Source organism: Humulus lupulus, chromosome 5 (genome assembly GCF_963169125.1).
Source record: "Humulus lupulus chromosome 5, drHumLupu1.1, whole genome shotgun sequence".
Taxonomy (NCBI): domain Eukaryota; kingdom Viridiplantae; phylum Streptophyta; class Magnoliopsida; order Rosales; family Cannabaceae; genus Humulus; species Humulus lupulus.
This window is the reverse complement of record NC_084797.1, coordinates 189,696,798-189,722,566: the sequence shown is the minus strand read 5'-3', so window position 1 is coordinate 189,722,566 and position 25,769 is coordinate 189,696,798. Positions and strand designations below refer to the sequence as shown.

The following is a 25,769-nucleotide window of genomic DNA, read 5'->3' as shown; positions in this document are numbered from 1 at the left end:
AATCATCGTTTCACTTGTTAAATAGAAGTTATAGATTTCATGTGTGTCATAAATGCTCCCACTCAATTATGCTATCAAATCTCCTATAAATAAGTATGAGCTAGTATGCAGGGTAAGATGGTAACGAACAAATCAAAAGAATTGAATAATACAATTAGCGGAATATTAATCATTCAGAATTAAGATTGAATTGACATATGGTCAACATTGTGATATGATTAGATTAGATAATAGTGATATTTAATTATCTTATCAATAACAATATCGGTCCAGTCAAATGTAACAAAATACATTCAATATTATCTACTTGGTCAATGCTTTAGATAAGACACACACCCCGAATGTGTAAGTAGATCCTATCGTAGATTACCAAATCAGTGAAAATCCAATGCACTGACTTAATCTTCTGACTCATTCTTTTGAACATATAATTACAATTATAATCCACTATGACCTAGTCACTTTAATTGTAATTATTTATGTGTTAGGGACTTTATAAATATTTTTATTATTCTAATAATCATGTAATAAAACAAGCAAGTAACACAGTTGTCAAACTAAATGATTTCTACTTCTTTTATTGACAATATAAAATCTGTTACATGTCCGATATGGTTCTATAAGGGCACAAAACCCTCTAACTCTCACTTGGCCTTTTAAAACAAATGAGACATGCTTCTCAAAACCATTCATTCTATGTGGTTCACAATTATGCACTTTGATTATATCTTTGTAAAAGAATATGAAATATTGCCTTACAATGCTATCTTCATCACCTTCACATCACGCCTTCGCCACACATCTCCGATAATGTGGTACTTTCTCTCTATATGCTTCGCTCTTTTGTGGCTTTAAGGTTCTTTCAAATTTTCTATTGTTACTAGACAAAATGATTGGTTTATTCATTTTTGGAATAACACCGAGATCCGTATAGAACTTCCTCAGTCTGACTATTTCCTCAGCCGCCAAAGACGCAGCAATGTACTCAGCCTCCAAGGTGGAATCTAAAATGGCATATAGCTTAACGATTCTCCAAATCACAGCTACTGAGAAGGCAAACAACCTATCACTTTTCCAAATCATAGCTCAATCCCTAAGAGTAAACACCTTTTTTAGAAGTAGACTTCTTGTAACGTCCTCCTAATCCAGGACCGTTACACTCTGTAATTAAATAATACTTAAGTCGCTAAAAGAGTCATTTGGAATTAAAAGGTGTAACTAAAACTAACCATAGTTTAGGTACTAAAAATTTTGGTCAAAAGTCATCCATTTCATTAAAAGAGTTTGATGGCAATACATAGGATCCCAACAGAGTTTAAACTGTTGCAACTCAAAATGAATACAAAAGCTAACCTATGTGGTAAAATAAGGGTCCAACCCTAGTTCCACCTGATAACCTCGGTCGTGGCAGTCGAGCAGGCTGCATATGTTCATCCTGCCCCTGAAGCTCTCCAACTCAGGGCTGGTCCTGTTGGAAAAAAATCAAAGTACGCAGGGGAATAGGTGTGGTGGGCCCATTGTATACAAAAATAAAATATTTTCTATCACTTATATAAACAGTTTATATGATCAAGAAAACATCCAAATAGAAACATTAAGGATATACATTTTTTCTATCACTCATATAAAAAGTTTCTACAAGCAGATTGCTGTGATATAAGGATAGGATCTATGTGCCTAACAATGATGAGATTAAGGAGAGTGTTATGAAGGAAGCGCATACAACACCATATTCCTACATCCAGGGTCAACAAAGATGTACCAAGATCTTAAGGCATTGTATTGTTTGCCTGGAATGAAGAGAGACGTTGTTGAGTTTGTTTCCAGATATTTGACATGTCAGCAAGTCAAAGTAGAACACCAAAGGCCAGCAAGGCTAGTTCCATCGCTTTACATTCCATAATGGAAATGGGAATATATAGCAATGGACTTTGTGGAAGGGCTACCTAGGACCATAAAACAACATGATTCTGCTTGGGTAATAGTGGATAGGCTCACTAAGTCTGCTCATTTTCCACCAGTTAAGACCATCTAATCAGCGGACCAGTATGCAGAATTGTATGTGAGCGAGATAGTGAGAATTCATGGGGTTCAAAAGTTGATTATTTCTGATCGAGGGTCAGTATTCACATCGAACTTTTGGAAGGGATGACAGAAAGATATGGGTACAAGGTTAAAGTTCAGTACCACATTCCATCCCCAAACCGATGGGCAGTCTGGGGGGACTATACATATTCTAGAGGACATGTTGATATGTTGTGCTTTGGAATTTTAAGAATCTTGGAGTCGATTTCTACCCCTGATGGAGTGCTCCTATAATAATAGTTATCAATCCACTATTAGGGTGACTCCCTATGAGATGCTTTATGGGCGCAAGTGTAGATCTCCTTTACACTGGGATGAGGTTGGGGAGAAGAAGATATTAGGCCTTGAGGCAGATCGGGAAGCCAGCGAGGGGGTCGAGAAAATTCGCCAAAGGATGCTTACAGCTCATAGTAGACAAAAGAGTTACGCAGACCATAAGAGAAAGGACATTGAGTTTTCAGTGGGCGAATTTGTCTTCTTGGGTGTCTCGCCGATGAAAGGTGTTATGCGTTTTGGGATGAAAAGGAAGTTGAACCCGAGATATATAGGTCCATTTGAGATTTTGGACAGGTTGGGGCAAGTTGTGTACCGTTTAACACTACCCCGAGCACTAGCTGAAACGCATAATGTCTTTCACATCTCGATATTGCATAAGTACATGTCAAATCTCTCTCATGTTCTAAGTTATGAGCCGTTACAGCTAAAGTAGGACCTAAGTTACGATGAACAACCCGAGCGAGTTATTGATAAGGGAATCAAGGAACTTAGCTCCAAAAGGATTCCATTAGTTAAGGTCCTATGGAAGAATAGTACGGATCGAGAAGCAAAATGGGAGTTGGAAGAAGACATGAGAGAAAGAAACCCTGAGCTATTTGATAAGAAAGAATTTCGGGACGAAATTCCTTTTAAGGAGGGTATATTGTAGCGGACCAATTTTTTATTGTTATTGTTTGAATTGTTTGGTAGAAATTGTGTGAATTTAATTGTTAATTCTTTTATTTATTTATTACTTTAATTTAGTAAGAAAATGAGTTTTGATTGAATGCACCAAGGTACATGGTAGGTAGTGATGCACCTTAGCAATTGGGTGTGTGCATGTGCATGGTTGCATGGTGAGCATGCAATAGAATTCCCTACACATTATTTCCTTTTATTTTATTTAATTAAAAGAATTAACAAAGATAAAATAAAAAAAAGAAGAGGAAATAGAGGGTGCACTACACCAAATACCCCTTTTCATAACATAAAAGTATAATAGTACTGAAAAAGTATTATGGTATACTTATATGTGGTAAAAGGAAAAAATGGCGGTAAATTATTTTGGGTCCCCGCCTATTATATTTTTTCACAGCTAATTCTTTTTTAATTACATTGTTTTATTATTTTCCCTGTTTTCTTCAATCCCCGTTTTCTTCTTCGGCTACATCTCTGAAGTCAATCCCCCGCATATACTCTCTCTCTCTTCTTTTTTTCCTTTCTTTCTTTCTCTGGTTTCCTCTTCTTTGAAAAAATCCTATTTTGCTCAAATCTTCTTCCTCCCGACCTAGGATTTTCAGAGAAGTCTATTGGGCTTTCTAGGGTTTCTCGAGCTGGATCCATGCACCGCTGGTTCAGCGGCTTCGTTGACAACTAAATCATTCTTGTATTCCATTTCTTTTTTCTTCTTGAATCTTTCTGGCGTTCTGGTGTTCATCGATTGAATTTTTTTTAGTTATGGTTTCTCGATTAGGGAAGGGTTGATTGATCTCTTCTTGAGTTGTTGGTTCTGTTTACTGAGGCCTTTTTCGATTTGAATGTCATTGGGGGATTTGATGGCCGCCAGGTTTTCGCAATCTTTGGTGGCGGTTATTTCAAAATAGTTGGAAGAAGAGTACGTTTCGAGCCATGATGATGTTGATTTAAGTTCGCAGAGAATGGATTCGGAGACTGCTAGTAGTAGTTATGGCAATGGCACGACTGCCACTACCACAAGTATGGCTTATTTGCCTCAAACAATGGTTTTGTGTGAATTTCGGCATGAGGATTTTGAGGCTTGTCTTCCCATTGGTCCATCAGATAGTGGGTTAGTCTTGAAATGGCGACCAAAAGATGAGTTTACTCTTATCTTTTCAACTAATTTCATTTATTTCTCTTAATTGTTTGTTGAAATGGGGTTCTGTGATGTACCTTCATCAATTTGAAATTCAGTTGATATATAACATTGGTTGTGTCAAATTGTGAGTAGAATAACTACTAGTTTTTGTGATCCTTTGCTTGCAGATCCTTTTTCAATGGCACCGCAGAAAGCTCTTAAAACAATTGGGAAAAATTTGAGTGCTCAGTATGAAAGGTGGAAACCAAGGGTGAGGATATTATTGGCTTGTACAGAGTTCATATAATATTGTCTTATATTGAATTTTATTTACCTTTGAAGATCTTCGAGCAGGCACGATATAAGGTCCAGCCTGATCCTACTGTGGATGAAGTGAAGAAACTTTGTAATACATGTCACCGATATGCCAAGTCTGAGAGGGTCCTATTTCATTATAATGGCCATGGTGTGCCTAAGCCGACTTCTAGTGGTGAAATTATAACTTTAACTATTTATTTTGACAATTTTATTTTAGAATTTAGTCCATGATATCAACTTGTTGTTGCCTAAGCATTTAGCTTCACTGTTTAGTGAATCCCAGAGTCTTTCGGCTATAGACTTCTTTCCCTCCAATTGTATATTTATTAATAACATGTAACCGCTCTTAGCCACGTGTTTAGTAGGTTGGTGTTTTACGAATGTTGTCTCACTTTTAGCAAATTTACTCTAGTCTTGTTACAGACTTGTTGCAATTCAGCCTTAATTTTATAAACTGGTTTCATAAAGTAACTGATGATTCCTGGAGCTTAGTTTGTGAACATAGTATGTAGTTTTTATTAATTTCTGTTACCTACTTCTTAAGTTTATTGTTTCAGAAGCTTCAATCTTGGTTTCAATGCCCAAATGGTAAATGGGAGCTTGCAAAAATATTGTCAATCTCAGGGACCGAATCTGTCATTGCATTGCCTGATGAGAAAGTAAGAGAGCTATTGAAACTTTTATTTTTGCAGCAAGAGCTATGGAAACTATGAGTTGAGATTTGATTGTCTTTTTCCATTAGATGTTTGATTTATTTTAATGTTCACTTTGTAGGTTTTAAAGGTACAAACTGAAAGTTTGGTCCCAGCAAATCCTGATATCCTTGATGGTGTAGATGATCTCATGCAGCTAAGTTATCTAAATGAGGAAATCTTCCCGGTGCTGAGAATCTGGTGTGTTTTTGTTTCTATTAAATCTTTAACTTGACTGATGATTACTGAGTGGGCTGTACAGAAAATATATCACAATAAATCCAGTCCATTTATGAGAAATGAATCCATTCACGCACTATTTAAGTGAAAGATGCTAAACACAAACTAATCAAAATTATGCCACATCACTTAGGGACTAAACTATAAGTTGCAATCAACAGGAAGGGACTAAACTATAAGTTGCATCCATTCCATATATTTCATAAGTTAATTAAAGTATGTGATGATTCTCAATGAATCACTAATAAGTGAATTGGCTATATGGCAGTTTAGTTAGTTATATAAACTAGTTCATATACTATAAACTTTAGGATAGAAAAGTTCAAAAATTTCTTTACTCTGTCATTATTTTGTGCAGTTTCTTCTCCAATCATTGATATCCATTCCTTTAGTTTTGGCTAAATTAAACTGATCTCATTTACTTCTCTTGTAACCAATACTGAAGACAAACAAAACATATATAAGAGATAGTAGCAAGGGAGACAAGGAGTGAACTATATATTGATTCTGTATGGAGAAATCTGACTCGAGGCAAATCACCTCATCACCTCAAAATTAATTCCCAATAATCAGACCATTTTGAACTAATACTCTGTCCTTAATCCTTTTTCTTAGACAGAAAAGGTAGAAAGGAAAGGTGTTTGCCTTTTTTTTTTAATAATCAAAAGTGAACAAAGGCTAGTTGTTTTTTTTCTTATTTACTATTTTTATCATTTAATTTTCTTGTATCTTTTTTCTTCTTATTTACTATTTTATTTTAGCAAGGATATATAATGGAATTTGGATTGGAAAATCTGCAGGGATCATGACGAGGCGACCTTTGGTCTTGCAGCTTGGCAAGACAAACGAGGGAGCTTAGAAATACGCCGAGTTTCTTCACCTTTGCAAGAGGTGATTCACAGATTTTGGTATGTGGTGTATAACTTAAAAATAAATTTGATTCGTATCTGTTTGTACATGATCAACTTGTTGCTCATTTGTTCTCGTGTTGATTTTTAGCTTGATAACTTGTGTTTACATGAAACAGGAATTGATGTTCAGTTTTTAAGTTACATAATTATTTTTGCCAAAACTTGAGAAGAGAGCTGGCAATTAGGAGTCAGAAAATCTGAGGTCAAATTTAGGTAAATTTCTCGAAACTTATGATTTTTATGAATTTGATCCCAGAAACTTGGCCTTTGTTTTTGGGGAAATTTCTCATGCATGCCACTAGAACTGTTGTGTTGTTAGTCATTTGAGGAGATTACTCTGAAGTTTATTACTGTGAGCGAACGTGTAACTGCCAATTAATGTTCTGGATGATTTTGTTCATTTAAATGATGGATGCATATACTTTCAGTTTTATTAAGTACTTTGCCTACTTGTAGGATGCTTTGAGAACTTTTCTGATATTTTTCTGAGTGTAAAACTTTATCTGTCAAAATATAGAAGAAATATTGTGGAAACATTGATGAAATGTCAGAAATATCAATTTAATTTTGAAAAGTATCAAATAAAACACAAAAGAAACAATTTAAATCATATTTTTTAATATGAAAACATAATTGATAGAGACTCTTGTAAGTAATCTTTGTAGAGTATCTTGTAACCACTTTAACATCATTTATGATTTTAGCAACTATAGAATGAAATCTTGTGATAGTGACTACTCTGAGGTTATGATGGTTTGTTGTGGACTCTGAGGTATTAAATAGTTTGTTTCTTTTCAAATTCTCTCCATCTCCACCTTTCTTTTGTGAGCTCATACGTTTTCATATTTTTGCATCTAAAGGAGTTTGCAAGAACTCTCTTTTGTGTTACTGCTACCAGATTCAGAGGATGCAATTTTATCTAGTTCTTCCTTTTAAAAAGGGGTACACATTTGGATTTTTATCCTGATATATTTTGTTGTTACAAACCTTAAGATTGACTGCTTTATATTAACTTCATTGTTATATTAACTGGTTTGTTTACATGCAAGAGTCTTCCATTTTAAATGAGAACATGGTTGTGTTGTTGCCTGGAGCTGTTTATGCTCTTTCTGCTGGTTATAAGGTATTTGGTGATCTATCCTAGTACTAGCAGGCTATAAATTTATACATCCAGTTATCACTACAAAACTAAAACTAGATAATTGTTGTTGTAGACGGAACAACTTGAGCAGGACTCGATGCACGGACTTTTTGAATGCTCCATTGATGTACTTGCGAATATTGATCAGGTTTCCTCTGTTAAGGTTATGAGGTTTTGTATCATTTCGTTCAATTTTCTGTTTTGCTTTTCTTTGTGATTTTTTTTCTTGTTTATATTAGAAATTATATCTTTTTTCCTCATTAGATGAATGTTACATGTATGTATATATGCATTCTTGTTTCACCTCTAATGCTTTTGTGGCTTTGTTAACTGACATTCCTGTAAGTTCCTATCTATAGGGCATGTAATGCCATTCATTTTTCATTCAAACATCGAACTTAGTCTAATAGATCTCTAGCAGTTCATTTCTCATAATGCCATTCATTTGCACTTTGGAATTGGCACAAATGGGAATCTTCAATTTGTTGTGTTTTGATTATTTAAAAATTTGCCAAGAGTTTCTTTTCTTAATAGGCTTGTTTGATTTTTCTATAATTTTTTTGGTTTACCTTGTTCTTTCTATTGATATTTTTTTTCTTTATGCTCTAGGCGGTGTGTTTTGCTTTAATGGGCATTGGCAGATCATTTCATGCTCAAGAAACTACTGTGAGTGGGTAATTGGAGAGTCAAGTGTGGTAAATACTGTTCTTTTCCTGTGTACTGTGTTATGTTTGGGATCATTTGGGACATGTTACTTTCTGATTCTTTTGAGAACTGCATGTAAAAGCCTCAACTTATCTATTTGCATACATTTGTTGAAAACATCAGGTTCTGGCCTTCGGGTATTGTGTGACTTCAGGCCATCAACTACAAAGGTTAACATAACAATAAAGCTTTTACTTGTGTTGCTTTTCTTGACAGTGGAGTTTTGTTGTCTCAGTTCACATTTTGGTGGCATGATAGACATGGAATCTGTCGAGGACGTGGCTAATATTTCTAATGTGTCTGGAATTACTACCCATTCTTTGCAACTATACAGTCATTGCTGATCACTGGACCGTCTCCCTGCAACTGTATAGTCTTTGCAACTGTTGTTTATTTCTTTGTGTTGAAAGTAGTAACTTTTAACTATGTTGAATATTTAAGACTCCTTGAATACTTAAAGAACATTTTTTTGTTAATGGCAGTGTTGAATGTTTTAAACTAATTTGTGGATTGTTAATACAATGTTGAATGTTCTTACTTTTTGTTATTTGAAAATCAAGTTCATTTGATGATGTTAGTATATATTAGAAAGCTAATTTTAATTATATAAAAAAATTAAAATATAATAGAATAAATTAGTGTTATATAAATAAAATATATAATGAGAATTTAAACTTATCTAAATATTAAAATAATACAAAAATTGTGTTATAATATCTATTACAATAACACTTTTTATGCAAAGAATTGTGTTATGCAAACTTCATTATATAACACAAATAATGTGTTATACTAAAGTGTAGTATAACAGAAAAAATGTGTTATACTAAAGTGTAGTATAACACAAAAAAAGTGTTATACTAAAGTGTAGTATAACACACATTTATAAGTACTGAAATGTGTTATAAAATCGACTATAAATAACATAATTAAACACTTATCTATATATTAAAATAACATAGAAAATGTGTTATCGTTGACAGTATAATAACACATCTGTATAACAATGATAAAGTGTTATGTAAAGTACCCTGACCTACGATAACATAGTCGGTCTTAACACATCAGAAAGTGTTATGGTATGTTTTGATAACACATTTTCGGTGTTATTAAAAGCATTTTTTCTTGTAGTGGTGGCGTGTGACTATAATGGGAATGGGGGGTTTCTTTTCCTATTTGGTTTGGTTTTAAATAAATTTGATTGGATGACTATTAGTTAAAATAGGAAAAGAGTTGTCATCTTTTATGCACTCTTTATTTTCCAATAATTAAGAAAAATCAAATAAAAATAAATGAATGAAAATAATTAAAAAGAGGAAACTTACCTATTTCCCATTAGGCCTAGTTATTTCCTAAGCTAGATTAAGGAAGGAAAGAAAAGAAAAGAAAAGAGAGCATTTGTGCTCTTGTGATCATCGGTCTAGAGAGAGAAGGAGAGAGAAAGAGTGAGCGTGAGATAGAGAGAGAAAGAAAGGAAGAGAGAAGAGAAGAAGGAGGAGAAGAAGAAGAGAAAAATATTCAATCCTGGGGTATGTCTTCTTGTATTTGTGGTTTCTAGATCCTCTCTTCTTTTGTTTCTTGTGTTTTAATAAGTGTTCTTGGTTGTTGTTTGTTGGTTTTCTTCTTTTCTTCATGTGGGTTTCGAATCCCTAGGCTTGAACAAGTGGTGGCTATAATTTTGGGTTTTGGTCACTTTTGTGTTCTTGATTCTACAATCAAGAGAGGTAATGAAATCTCTAGCCCTATTATTGTTATGATTTTCTTGGGTTATATTGGTTGCTTGTTATTTTTGATTTTGGGATGAAGGGTTGTATTATTTGATGCATGAGGGATTTTGGCCTAGGCGTGTGGCTCTATGATTTTATGTGGTTTTTGGTTTATGGCATCATTCTATTATTGGTCATGGGAGAATCTTGTTATGGTTAAACTATGAAAAGGTTTTGTGTTTATTTGTATAAGATAAGATTTGATGCAAGATAAAGGGTTAGAAGCTTTATTATTGTATGTGTATTGGGTTTCGGCCTAGGGCATCTAAAAAGAAATGGTGAGTATGCTTGATCTTGTGGTTGATTCTTTGTTTGTTGATTCTAGCTTGATTTTTAGAATCATGATCATAGTGGTATTAATGATGCATCATCTAGGGTTTTCTAAAATTCTTGTGGGTGTCCTATGATTATTTTGTTGTTAGTATTTTAATCTTAGTAATCTAATTGTAAGAATGAAAATATGTTAATAGGTGCTTGCTAGGGTTTGTGTTTGAATTTGTTGTTGATTGAGCATGAAGGTTATGGTTGGAGTTTTGAGAAGCATGAATATAAGATGAATTTCATGTTAATTATGCTTGCAAATTTTTGTATATAATTGGTGAGAAAATTGGCGAAACAATGTTTTAAATGCTCATGTGATGTCTCTAATCACATTTAAATGGAGTTTTTATCAAATTAACACATGCTGATTTTTATGAAGAAAATGTGATTTTAATTTAAGTTTTTGATTTTGAATGAATTATTAGTTGCTGGAAATTTTGATTAAAATTAAGAGATGTCTTTTTATTAAGATATACAATGATAGTATATTAAATAATCATGTGCTAAGTTATGTATATGCAAAAACAATATATATATATTTTTTTTATAGCTTAATCTGCTAGAAGGAAAGGGGTTTTCTTCGCTCTTGCAGCAGAGCTGCGGCCATGGCAGGGAGAGGTAGAAAACGCAATCCGGTGACCAAAAAAAGCACGGCAACGCCAACGAGAGGAGCGGTGACTCGGAAGAAAGGTCCGACATCCTCTGATGTTGGAAAAAAAAACGAAGTCTATGGATGAGTTACTGGGTATCGAGGCGGCTGAATTTTCCGATGATCCAGAGGATTTTATTCTCGATTCTCAGGCGACTGAAAGGGTGTTACAACAGCAGTCGGAGATTCGGCAGACTTTTTCTGCATTGTTATCCAAATCTGTGAAGAACAAAGGTATTTCTGCTACCCCTATTTCTCCTTCTTTTCAGTCGGAGCTTGATGGTGAGGTCCCTGTTCAGAAGGTTGATTCGGAAGTTGACCAGTGTTCAAGAACTGTCCGTATTGATGAAGCAGACATTGAAGATGAGGTAAATTTCTGGAACTCATCGGTGGTTTGTTGGGTTTTAGGTGCTAATCCACCTGTTCAAGTTATGGAGGGGTTCTTCAGGCATGTTTGGAAGAACTTAGGAGTTGATAAGGTTGGATTGCTGAAACATGGTCTATATATTGTTTGGTTTGCATCTATGGAAAGTAGAGATAATGTTCTCGCCAGGGGTTACCATTTCTTTGATAAAAAGCCTCTGATGATAAAAGCTTGGGACTCAAATGTCTGTTTTCTGAAAGAGGATATTCGTTCTGTGCCGGTTTGGATTCAAGTTCATAATCTGGATTTGAAGTATTGGGGCACTCGTTCCTTGTTTAAGATCATCAGTCAATTGGGTCAACCTATCAGAGAAGATATGGCCACAAAAAACAGGGACCGTCTTCAATTTGCTCGTGTTCTGGTGGAAGTTAAGGTTTCTCAAGATTTCCCATCTTTCATTCAGTTTGTTAATGAAAAAGATGAAGAGATTCGACTGGAAATTCATTATGAATGGAAACCATCAGTGTGTTCAGTATGTAAGAGTCTGGGTCATGATGATTCGGAGTGCCGTAAACATAAGCAATCTAAACTTCCGGAGAAAAATGCTCCTGTGTGGCAGGTTAAGTCTCTGGATGTTGCTCCTGAGCATGGGGTTTTAGAAGGTCAGAAGTCAAATGCTAAGGAGAGCTCTGTTGTTGCTCAGGTGAAGTCTAAATCAGTAACTGAAGGTTTTCAGCCAGCTTCTAAAATTAGCCAGGTCTATTCTAAGCCAGAGCTTCCTGTTAAGCTTGGTAACTCTTTTGACATGCTGAAAGATAATGTGGAGGCTCTCAAATTTGGTCAAATTTTGTGTGATATGAGTACTAATACAGTGGGAGGGGGAGTTCCTCCGCTTGTTCATGGATAGACTACTTTGTTGGAATGTGAGGGGTTTGAATAAGTTGGTGAAGCAACAAGAAGTTAAGTCGTTTTTTATCAATAAACAAGTTGGCCTGGTTTGTTTACTGGAGACTAAATTGAAGGGGCCTAGTCTTGGGCACATGTATATGTCTTTATTCCAGGGGTGGTGCATCACTTCTAATCTAGCTGCTCATCCTGGGGGCAGAATTGTTATAGCTTGGAAACATGAGTCTTTTGTCTTATCTGTTTTGGATTGCACAGCTCAAAGCATTCATTGTTTTATTCAGCCGAAGAGGAGTATTGGTTTTCATATCACATTTGTGTATGCTTCCAATAGCTCTATTGAGAGAAGACAGTTATGGGACTCCTTGAAGATTTATAAAGGAAGTATTTCTGGAGCTTGGGTGATGTTGGGAGATTTTAATGCTACTTTAAATGGTGATGAGAGAATTTCTGTGAGAGGTCATAAATTAGGCTGTAATGATTTCAAGTCTTGTTTGGATTTTTGTGAGGTTAGAGATATCAAATGTTCTGGGAATTTTTTCACTTGGAATAATAAACAAAACGGGGATGAGAGAATCTATGCAAAGTTGGACAGAGTGCTGGCTAACTCTGGTTGGGTGTCCTCTTACCCAACAGCTGAAGCTATTTTTCTGCCTGAAGGAGATTTTGATCATAGTCCAATTTTGTTATCTGTTTTTTAGGAGGTGGCGGGCGGAAAAAAACCTTTCCGTTATTTTGATATGTGGAGTTCTGCCCCTAATTATCGAGAAAGAGTTAATAATAGCTGGAGTAAGATGGTTTATGGCACTCCTATGTTTACAGTTGTTCAAAAGCTGAAGCGCTTAAAACTTATTTTTAAGGAAATGAACCGTGAGTATTTTGGAGATCTCCCAGCTCAAGTTTTACGGTCCAAACTTCACATGCTTGCTCTTCAAGGAGCTCTTCAATTGGATCCTTTGAACATAGGATTAATTAATGAAGAGGTTACTGCTCGGATCAATTTTAGAAAGTGTCAGGATAGCTATTTGGCCTTTTTGAAACAAAAAGCTAAAATTAATTGGCTGAAGGAAGGAGATGATAATACTAGTTTGTTTCATCAAAGTCTTAAGCAAAGAAGATCAGCCAATACTGTTTTTGCTGTGCAGGATATGCATGGCCATTGGGTGGATACTAAAGATGGAGTTTCCGAAGCTTTTCTTTCCTTTTATCAGAAGTTGTTGGGCTCTAGTTTGCATAACAGGAGGAAGGTTTCTCAATCTGTAGTTAATATGGGCCCTTTAGTTTCTTCAGATCAGCAGCATCAACTTCTTCTTGATTTTACTTATGAAGATGTCAAAAGAGCTATTTTTTCTATTCCGAATCATAAAGCTCCGGGTCCGGATGGTTGTGGGAGTGGTTTCTACAAGACTAATTGGGAAATTGTTGGGGAGGATGTTAGTAGGGCAGTCCTTTCTTTCCTTCACTCGGGTCTTTTGCTCAAGGAGATTAACAACACTACTATCACGCTTATTCCTAAAACTCAATGTCCTAACTCTGTTAATGATTTTCGACCTATCTCTTGTTGTAACGTTTTGTATAAGGCAGCTGCCAAGTTGATTGGTGAACGTCTGAGATGTATTCTGCCTGACTTAATTGCTCAGAACCAGGGGGGGGTTTGTTCATGGGCGGCTAATTGCTCATAATATCATGATTTGCCAGGACTTAGTTCGTCATTATGGTAGGAAGACTAAGCATCCTAGTTGCATGTTTAAAGTGGATTTGCGGAAGGCTTATGATACAGTAGATTGGGACTTTTTACAAGAAATGCTGCTGGCTCTAAATTTCCCTGCCAAATTCGTTAGCTTGATTATGACGTGTGTGCGCACACCTCGGTACTCTCTGTTATTAGGTGGTTCCATTCATGGTTTTTTTGAGGCTAAGCGCGGGTTAAGATAGGGAGACCCTCTTTCTCCTCTTCTTTTTGTCATTTGTATGGAATACTTATCCCGCATTTTAGCTAAAGTTGCTTGTAAGCAGGACTTTCATTTCCATCACAGATGTTCAGATCTCAAGCTTACTCACTTGTGCTTCGCGGATGATCTCGTTCTGTTCTGTAGTGGTGATATCATTTCAGTTCTGCGCCTGCTTCAAGGTTTTAAGCGTTTTTCTGTCTCTTCTGGTTTGCAAGCGAATGAGACCAAATCGGCTTTTTACTGTCATGGCATGGCTGAAGAGGATATGATGCGTATTCATCTTGCGTCGGGGTTCAATAAAAGCCAGCTCCCTTTTCGTTATCTTGGTATTCCTATCTACTCTAAGCATCTCAGTAAGGCTGATTGCTCTGTTTTGGCTGAGAAAATGGTGCATAAAATTCATATTTGGAGTTCTCGGCACTTATCTCTTGCTGGTAGGCTGACCCTTGTGAATGCTGTTTTGCTGTCTATTCAAGCTTACTGGGCTCAAGTTATGATCCTCCCAAGGGCTCTTCTTGAGGAAATTGTTCAAATCTGCCGTAATTTTTTGTGGCATGGGACTGCTGAATTTCTTGGTCCTGGTTCTGTTGCTTGGGACTCAGTTTGTAAGAGGAGGTTAGATGGAGGTCTTGGTGTGAAGGATATCTTTTTATGGAACTTAGCTGCTATGGGAAAACATGTTTGGCACATTTCCATGAATAAAGAGAGCCTTTGGGTGAAATGGATTCATGTTGTTTATCTCAAGGGCCTTGAGTGGTGGGAGTACTCGGCTACAGCTGATAGTAGCTGGTATTGGAGGCAGGTGGTGAGAGTTAAAGACCTCATAAAAAGCTTTTTGTCCAAGAACAGTTTTGAGCAAACCCATTTCTCTATTGCTGATCTTTATAATGTTCTAAATCATAAGCAGCAGACCAGATTTTCATATGATGCAATTTGGCTCAGGGGTATTACTCCTAAGCATAGATTTTTCATGTGGCTCTATCTGTTAAGGAGATTGAAAACCAAAGATCGTCTCCAAAAGTTTGGAGTGAGTCTTGATCCTTTGTGCTCCATTTGTGGTTTGAAGGAAGAATCTCATAATCATTTGTTCTTTGATTGCTGGTATAGCTCTCATTGTATTCAAATCGTTCTGTCTTGGTTGTCTATTACGACCCGGCATTGTTCAGTTGAAGGCATTTTCAAGTGGATCAAAAGAAGCAAGCTTAGCAAATTCAGGAAATTAGTCTACTGGTCTATTCTAGCTAGTTTTGTTTATCATATTTGGAAAGTTAGAAATTTAGCTTTATGGGAGGGATTAGTTTGGACTATTCAGCTCACCATTTGCTTGACTAAAAAGGCTGTTTATAATAGGATTTTTTATTCTTGTTTAGCAGGGGTTAAACCTGTTGATTTAGATTGGTTTCTTAGTTTGTTTTGAAACTGTAACTCTGCTCTGAGGAGCAGTTGTTTTCTTGAGTTTTTGTTGAATGAACTGACTTTCTTACCAAAAAAAAAAACAATATATTTTTTTAAATGTACCCATGAATTTTCACATTATTATCTAAGTGCAAATTAATTTTATTTAAATGAGAAAATATTTTGATTTAAATTTCCTTATGATTTTTACACAAAATAAAAGTTGCTGAAAGTTTGTGTTATTAAGTTAAATACTTATTTTGTTTAAAATTAATGGGTCTTACACCTACGTAATTCAAGTCTTAAATAATATAGGTGAAAATATATTTTTCCCACACTTTAAATTATAAATAATCACATTTAATCATATAATTTTATTAATTTAGAAAGACTCTAAAGCAACCAAGAAATTATTAAGTACTTCCAAATAACTACAAATTGAGTTATTTTCTATGCAATTTAAAATAATAAATGGGATTATTATTTTTTGAGAAATCAAGAAAAGGTTAAATGAATTGTTTTTATGAATTAAAAATAAAGTATTAATTGGTTTAATCAAACTTTGGCATTTAAAGAAATCAATAATGGATTATGTCGCTGAATATTATATGAAAAAGGTAGAAATAAGATGTAGGAATTATTGTTTTAAAACGTCACTTTTTAACAACGCTCCCACGTATGCATGTCGCATGCAAATACATTTTTACGTTCAAATATATGCTTATTAATTAAACATATAGTTTTTACTTTGTAACCATGAAGGGATAACTGGTAGAATTGGTATTATTCTTTTGTGATTTTATGTGAAAATGTGTATGTTTGGAATTATTGGGCAACTTGCACCATGTGTGTATGCACACATGGGGTATATGTGTTGGACATGAGTAATTGACATGTGATTCTAAGAGGCAATGTTTGATTATGATTATAGGCTCATTGTGAAGTTTTTATCATTTTGCTTTGCTCGGACCTGAGGTAAGGAAGTTAGATAGAATTTCTATGTTTATGCTATGAGATGGTAAGATTGGTCTATTATGAAAATAATGACATGTTATGTATGATGATGGATTATGTGATATGAAGTATGGAATTCTTTCTTGAGATGTTATGATAAATATGATGCAACATGTGTTTCCTTTGTGTTGATATGAAATGGATTGCATGTGTTTGTATGCTGTATGAAAAAGCAAATGGTTACTAGCATGCTGAACGCTACACGACAAAGGAGTTACTAAGGATATGACGTAATTCATAGGGCGGACACGCCGAGGTTATTCAAGGGCTAGAGCCTCATGTTTACCTCACAGAGGAGGTCTTTCCTGTTTTATGGTTTTACTGGTTACCTCAAGATGTGACATGGACAATAGTGACGCCATGATCACAAAGAGTATGATTATGATGTATGTTTATGACGTATGGTTATGATGTATGGTTATGATGTATGTGTAGCGTATCAATTTTTTTTATTTTTTTATTAAATTTTGTGCTTTGTTTTATTTATTCGTTAAGTGTTGTGAATTATTTTATTTATTTGATTACATTGACTGTTAGAAATTGGTTGAATTTAATTGTTAATTATTTATTTAATTTGTGAATAATTAAGTTTTGGTTGAATGCACCAAGGTGATTAAGTGTGTGCATGTGCATGGTTGCATGGTGCACTTGCATAGAATTTTCTACACACTTTTATTTCCTTTTATTAGAATTATTTTAGTGAATTAAAATGAAGAAAAAAATAAAATAAAGAAGAGGAAAGAGGGTGGACGTGTGAAGCATAGTGGGAAAGGAATGATTACATGTCCATTTTTATTTGGGTGATTTTTAGCTAAAAAGGGAAGAGGAGTTATCATCTTTATGCCCTCTTCATTTTCTCCTAATTAAGAAAAATCAACTAAAAATAAAATAAAAGAAAATCAGAAAGAAGATGAAACTTACCTTTTTTTTTTCATTAGGCTATTATAGGCTAGGTTAGAATAAAGAGGGGAGGAAAGAAGAGAAGAACATTTTTGCTCCTTGGGACTATCGGACATAGAGAGAAAGGGAGAGAGTGAACGCGAGAAAGAGAGAGAAGGAGAAAGAAAGGAAGAAAGAGAGGAAGAAGAAGGCGGTTTTGAAAAATCTAGGTATGGTTTCATGTCTTGTTTGATCCTTGTGTTAATTTTCTAAATCTAATGTTCTTCCCCTCAATCTTATGTTTTGTTTCTTCTTTTCTTGTTATGGGTTTCGAAAACCCTTGGTTGTTCAAGAGTGGTTGCCATTTTGGGTATTGGTTCTATTAAGGAGGTAGTTGATTCCTAAACTTTTTTTTTTTTTAATTTTGTTGTTTTATTGAAAGGATCTTGAAGTTTTGATGTCTATTTGAATCCTTGCCTTGTGTTGATTTGATTTGTTATGAGATACTTGAATATGATGCATAATGATTTATGATTATGATTATTTTTTATATTTAAGGAGGACGTATGATCAGGTTTGACAAGGGTTTTGAATTTGATCTATTAAAATATGATGATTGTTGATATTTTATACTTATGTATATGTAGGTTTTGGCCTATGCATGTCTAGGGATCCCCTTTATATTTTTGTTATTTTTATTTTATGTTAGGTCCATGTTCTAGGATCCTATGTGATTTTTGGCATAATAAATAATTTGGACTCTTGTTTTTGAATCCATGAAATTTGATGAGCATGTTTATGATTTTATGGTGTATGAATAGGTTAAGGCATGCATGAGTGATGATAGAAACATGCTAGGATTCATGTGAATGTAAATGAGAATTTTGTTTTTATTTTATGTTTAACTCATGAGAGATTCGGCCTAGGGATTATTGTCTCATATATGTGTATGATTGATCTTGAAGCATGCCTATGATTTGAATGTCTAAGTGATGTTAGGGTTTCTCTTTAGATTGACAATATGATAATAGGTGCATGCTAGGGTTTGTGTTTAATTTGTGTTGATTTAAACATGTATAATTATTGTATGAGTTTTGTGAAATATAATGTAAAATAATGAATTTCATGATTTGTTATACTTGCTGATTTTTGTGTATAAATGGTATGGCATATAATGAAAATAATGATTTGCATGCATAATTTTTTTTTTTTTGCAAGGGCTATGATGATTTTATGAAATTAAGAGGGTATTTAATTTACATTAAAATGATATTTTTACTCAAATAAATACCTACAGATTTTTTTATATATTTTATAAAGAAAATATGAGTTTTAATTCTAAGGTGATGATTTTTTAAGGTTTATTTTGTTGCTGGAATTTTTGGTAAAAATTATGAAAAGTCTTTTAAATAAAAGAAAGTTTGTGTTTTTATTGAAATAATATAACACCCTAAACTATATATATTAAAAATGATATTTTAAATGTAACATTGAATGTTCACATTTTAATGAGTATGATTTTCTTTATTGCAATTAAGAAAAATATTGAGATTAAATTCACTTATGATTATTTTTAAACAAATTAAATGGTGGCTGAAAGTTTAGTTAAATAAATTAAAAATAATTATTTGATTATCACATATGAATTTATACTGTATAAAATTAAGTCTTAAATAATACAAGCAAAATATATTTTTCTCACACCTAAAATTTATATTTTTCTGACATCAATCTTTTCAATTTATTAATTTAAATAAAGTGTTATTTTCTAAGGGAAACATGATATTTATAAGTACTTTAGATAATTTCAAGTTTTATTTTCTATGCAAATTAACGTAAGAAATGAAATTTTTATATTTTTGAAAATGGCTAAATAAATTATTTTTATTTCACAAAAATAATTTATTAAGAGGTTTAATCAACTTAGGGATTTAAAGGAAATATATAATGGTGAGAAATTATGACTTATAAATCTTTATTTTGAAAATGATAGAAATGAGCACGTAGAAATTATCGTTTTTAACGTCACTTTTTAACAACGTTCTCACGAATGCATGTCGCATGCAAATACACTTTTACGTTCGAAAATATGTCTAATATTCAACCATATCATTTTTACTTGAAAACCATGCATGTATAATAGGTAGAAGTTGCATTATTCTTTTGTGATTTTATGTGAAAATTTTTCATGGTTGGAAATTATGTGTAATTGTACCATGTGTGCATGGCCCATGCACACATGAGATATGTGAGTTGGACACAAGAAATCTTATGTGATACTAAAGAATGCTATTTGATTATGGTTATAGGCTTGCTGTGAAGTTTGTCAATTTTTGCTTTGCTCGGACCTGAGGTAAGGAAGTTAGATAGAATTTTGTTCATTTATGCTATGAACGGTAAGATTGATTTGTATGAAGATAAATGCTCTGTATGATGATATTGTTGGGAATTGTGCCCTGAAAGCATATGTAGTAGACATTGTTTTATGAAATAAATAAATAAATTGAATTTGTTATGCATATATTTTATGGACTATATTATTCTGTGATAATATTATGTAAATATCAGAAAAATTCCTAACTTCATATATGTGATCTCAAACACGTATTGGTACAGGAGGATTGTATTTGAGACAAATGAACTTGAATAGTTTTCAGTAAAATAAAGTTATGAAATCTTTAGATTAATTACTGCAAGTACGGTCCACTAGTATTATGAATACATGTGATATAGACCCAGATCACTAGTATAGTAGGACACTTTAGTGGAGATTTATATATTAGAGAATATATAGAACTGGACCAGATATGTTTATTAATACTTAGTTAAATACCATTTCAAAGTATTAATTAAACATATCAACTGATGATCATATACAAATAGATCTTAATCCTGAAGTTACTATGAACTCCTGTTTATGTTATATGAGTTCTTTGATTCACTTGTTAGGGTCTGTCAGAATGATAAGGCTAGAAACTTTTGTTTTGGGAACTCATTAATGTAAATGGTTGGGGACATAGTATACAAATATGTAATCTATGCCTTCTTGCAAGAGATTGAATAATTGTTTTCTTAAGGGTTGATTTTTGGGACTGAAAGGTTACTGAGCTCAAATTCATAATTTAGTTATGAATTAACCTTCACTAGTAAAGTCAATGGTACTTAAGGAAACAAGAGATAATTAAAAGGGTAAAACGGTAATTTTATTCCCGATTAATTATGAACAATTATTAGAGGGTTAATTTGTATGCAATGATTATATCAATGGACGCTTTATCATTATAAAGTACTCAGTAAATGAAATGTCTATAATTACAAGAGTGCAGTCTCATATTTATAGTGGAATAATCATTAAATTAATAAATTAAGATTATTTAATTAAAGAGTTTAATTAATAATCTCAAATTTATTGGAGCTTGGAATTATAGGTACATAGGATAGTTTAAAAGAAAGTTCAAGAAAGCTCTAGAATCTTCCAAGGCCATTAAGAGCACGACATTTGTCACAATCTTGTTTATTTGAGGATTTAAGCATTTTAAGTGGATAATTCAAAAATAAAAGTTTCTAGAATCTCTAGACCCTTCCAGAACTTGCTGGAATCTTGTATTACTCAGTCAAACTTGATTAATCAATTCAAATTATGCTGAAAAAGTGCAATAACGTGTTTAATATATTCACGTATGCCGATATATCGCAGCATAGGAGCCGATGTATCGCCACACGGGGAATACGAAAAACACGTCAACTTCGCATAAATGAAATGTAATGACCCACTAATCTAGACTCTTGGACCATTATCGAACTATACATACAAATTCTTACTAAAACATACATTTGCGAAAATACCATAATTTATTATATACTTGTAGAAACAAAGGTTACTTTCATAAAATTAAGTAGGATATGGGTACCCATTGTCTTTAAAACAAAAATAACTTAAAGTGAAAAGAGTTACATAGAAAATGCGGAAAATACATGTAAAACCATAAAAAAAGTAAAATGAGACTACATCCTCGAATCGAATAACGCTCGGCCCCTTGACTCCATTCACCATCGATACACATCCTCTAAGCGTCATGAATCTTACCGCCTCTAAAGCTTATTTTCCTGCACATAAAACAAAAAGGAATGAGCCTAATGCCCAGCAAGGAAAATCTAACACATAGTCATAAACATAAATTTCATAATAAACGTAAAGACATATCATAACACTTAATACATACACTTATTATAATGGCCATTATTACTTGGGGTCCCATAGACTAAACAAGCTTATGCCCATGAGATTAGTGGGGTCCTACTAGCTAAGTAGGCATATGCCCATAATCTTTTTGGGGTCTTGTTAGTCGAATAGGGCATAAGCCCAAGCCTACAAACATACACATACATAACATATTCATAACATATCATATTTCATAACATAACACATAAGATAACATAAGCAATACACATATAGATTCTATCCTATTTTCCTTACCAAAGTTACCGGGATATGATGGACTGAGTTGGGACTTTTGGAACACTCCTAAAACCATATGAGAAAGAGTGAGTCTTAAGAAGAAGAAATGAAAATGAATAGGAAGACTAAACCATTGAGAAATATGCTTACCACAACTTATGTGCTTAAGAACTTGGATTCCCTAACCAAAATAAGAATGAGGTTAGGGGTCTGAGTAGAAGGCTTTGAGAAAGAAAATAACATGAAACAAATGAAATAGAGTTTCGGGTTTACCTCAAAGACTTGCAAGACCAATCTAACCACAACCGAAATACTATAGAACCTCACTTCCCAAAGTGTTTGATAAGCTTATGATGTTTAAGCTTATGATTTTCCCAAACCAGGTGTTTACACTCTCACACTCACTTAACACTAGCAGCTTCTGAACTTAGAGCAAAAGGTGAATAATGGCTGGGTACTAGGTCCTATTTATAGAGTTTGGGAATGAAAGTATCTTGCTTTTACTTGAATAAAAATAATGGCTTTTTAGGTGAAAATCATTTGAATAATCGTTCAGCAGAGGCTGAAGACTCGTTCAAAAGATGCTGGACTTATGGAGGAGTTTGAATGGCTGAAAGGAAAAGAATTCAAAAGTGTTTGAATTTATGCTGGAGGAGGCGATATATCGCCCCCTATAGGCGATATATTGCCTGGACCATTGTTCCCGAGGCGACCGTGCATCGATTCGTGTTTTCCGTATCTACGTGCTGCGATATATCGCCCCCTATAGCTGCGATATATCGGCACACGCTGAATATTTAAACACGAAATTACACATTTTTAGCTAAGTTTGAATGGAGTAAACAGCCTTGACTAAGCCTTCAACGTATTCAAAGCTGCTGACTGACCCTATAACATTCAAACTTTGCCCTTATTAAATTTAATCCTCAAAAATACTTAATCCTTAATTACCCATTCATAACATGTGCTTAAAATCCTATTGGTTGATATCTAAACCTTATAATATAACAAATATTATCCTTAATATCAGTCATATAATCAAACCTTAGGTTATACTTAATAATCTTAAACTATAGGTTAAACTTAGAAAGTCTATTAGTACTACTATGAGTGTCCAAATAATTCCCGGTCTGAACCAAAAATCCACAGTTACAAAGATAATACTAAACATACTATAATACTACTAAATAATTAGCTAAGTAAAGTTCTTGGACTCTACACGAAACAACAAGCACTTAGGGCATAGGGCCAGGCGATATATCGCCTATGATGGGTGATATATCGGCCCTAGGGCCATAATTTCAAAAGTTGTTGAAACTGAGCTTGATTCATTCCTTAACCTCTGAACGTTTTGACCGAGTCTTCAGCACCTGTTGAACGAATATTCAAATATTTTTCAATTAATACTCATTATTTTTATTCAAGATAAAAGGAGATAGTTGACTCCTTGGACTCTATAAATTGGACCTAGTACCCAGCCATTTTTCTCATTCTTCAAGCTGTGTTCACAACCTTCAAGCTGCTAGGGTTACTATAGAGTGATAAACACTTGGGTTGGGAAAAAAGCTTTATCATCTGAAGCTTTATAAACACTTGGGAAGTAAGATTTAGAGCGTGTTTTCAATATCGAGGTGTAGATCGGTTTTAGTACATCCAAAGGTATTCTTATTCTTAAGTTCATTTCTATATGGTTCTGTAGTTTTCTTTAGTTTTCATTCAGATCCTAACTCATTGTTTAAATTCTTGGTTAGGTATTCAAGTTTTTTGAACATAAGGTTTCTTTTCGGTAAGTCTCCTCTGGGTGGTTTAGTTCTCTTCTTTCCATCTCTTTTCTTTAGAAATACTCACTATTCTTATTGTTTGTTTTAGGAGTGTTCCAAATCCCGTCCTTGTTCTCAAATATCCCGGTGTTGGTAAGGAAAATAGGATACAATTTTATATGTTTATATGATATGTTATGCTTATGTTATGTTTACCTTATGTATAGTATATAGTCCTTGGGCATATGACTTGTGTAGCTAGCAAGCACCAAGAATTTATGGGCATATGACTTGCTTGGCTAGCAAGGCCCACAAATCTATGAGCATATGACTTGCTTAGTTAACAAGCCTTAAGAGGTATGATGGTCATTGTAGTTTATAGAATATATGTTTTATAGTATATGTTTATGATATAGTTTTATGAATATCTTTATATGTGTTAGTAGATTTTTCCTTGCTGGGCATTAGGCTCATTACTTTATTTTTATGTATGCAGGAAAATAGTTATTGCGGCGAAAGGATTCTTGGCAGCTTGGTTTGTGTATTAAGGATGAAGGGATTTGATGGACTGCGTGAACAATTCGAGGGCGACGTTATTTTTAGTCTCTTTAAATTATGTTTCTTTATGTATTTTCCACATTTAGCTTTGTAAATAATTTCCTTTAGTTTAAATTTATGTTTTATTTTAAAACAATGGGATCTCATATCACTCATGTATGTATTTCATTATTTACTTTGGAGTTTTTAATAAAATTACGATTATTTCTTATGTATGTTTTCTAAAAAATAATGGCTATGTCTAGTAGTTTTAATGGTCCAAGGTCTTAGAATTAGTTGGGTCATTACAAATAAATTGTAAGTCGGTTACAAATTTATTTTTTAAATTAAATATTTTCTATAATAAGTAAGACTTATCAGAAAATAGAAGACAGTCATTCGCTCTGTGAAAAATAGAACGATATTTTTCAATCTCTCCCTGAAAATATAAAGAACCAATACTCAAGCCTATTCTATTGATCTCATGTGTTGAGTACATCAAGTAGAATCAAAATTTAACTATCCTTTATTCTCTAAGTGCCCACGCACTTCTTCTGGTGTAGAGAATGCTGTGGAAGATCTTGGTGTGAGTACCTGGAAGCAACTTGGATAGGAAGATCGTTTTTATTACCAAAAGATAGCTAGGACACTTGATAGGCTTCAAGAGGTATGATTTCTATTCCTATCTTGCTTAAGATTAATGTATGTATATTAATTGATCCGCATATTTAAAGGTAGTTTAAATGTGATACAAAAATTTTGTTTTACACTGGGCCAACCCACCACCATTCCGCTGCGTATTAGGAAACTCGTTCCTAACAGATATACCTTGTGATATGAAGTATGAAATGCTTTTGTTAATTGATATAGTGAAATTTGAAGAACCATGTATATCCTTTTTTGTGTTGATGCTACTGGATTGCATGTATTTCTGTATGTTGTATGATATGTAAATGGTTGTTAGCGTGTTGAGCGCGACACAACAAATGTGTTACTAAGGATCTAAGACGTAACTCGAGTTACTAAGGATATAAAGACGTAACTCATAGGGTGGACACACCGAGGTTATTCAAGGACCAGAGTCTCCTGTTTACCTCAAGATGTGACATGGACAAGGTAGGTGGCCATGTTCACAAAGATATGATGATGATGCTTATGATGATAATGTTTGTGATGATGATGTTTGAATATGTTTATGCTATATGATGTACGATAGCGATGTATGATGATGACGTTAAGTGCAATGTATGACGATGTATGTATATGATGTTGTAGGAGTCTTACGATAAGATTATGTTTTGTTGTGTTTTTCTTTGTCTGTTATTTGTACTTCCTTATTGGGCTTTTAGCTTACCCCCTTACTATTCCTTCTAGGTGGAAAATAGGGTTTCTCTTTGGCACTCGTGGTGATGTGGGGAGTTCTGACGTCAGGGTGTGTATGGCGTGGGGGTATCCTATGGGCGAGCAAACGATCAGCTTAACGCCAATTTCTATAGAAAGATGTTATGTCTTATTTTAAATGTTTCAGAACTTATTAGTGGGACTTGAACTATATATTTTTTTTTAACGTTGCATGAGAAATTTTATTTTGTTTTAAAACTATTGGG

At 33.8% G+C, this 25,769-nt stretch overlaps 1 protein-coding gene and 1 long non-coding RNA gene across 2 annotated transcripts; both read left to right on the top strand.

Annotated features, from left to right (window-relative positions):
* Positions 1-4,152: 4,152 nt before the first annotated feature.
* On the top strand, positions 4,153-5,401 carry LOC133779785 (myosin-1-like). The gene is made up of 4 exons (XM_062219696.1): positions 4,153-4,427; positions 4,511-4,646; positions 5,032-5,133; positions 5,249-5,401. The coding sequence occupies exons 2-4, from the start codon at positions 4,581-4,583 to the stop codon at positions 5,399-5,401; spliced, it is 321 nt and encodes a 106-aa protein (XP_062075680.1). The 5' UTR covers positions 4,153-4,427; positions 4,511-4,580.
* Positions 5,402-6,204: 803 nt separating this feature from the next.
* On the top strand, positions 6,205-7,279 carry LOC133833888 (uncharacterized). Its single transcript, XR_009893193.1, has 3 exons — positions 6,205-6,314; positions 6,434-6,530; positions 7,178-7,279. It is a non-coding gene; the product is annotated as an uncharacterized LOC133833888 (long non-coding RNA).
* The last annotated feature ends 18,490 nt before the right edge of the window (positions 7,280-25,769 follow it).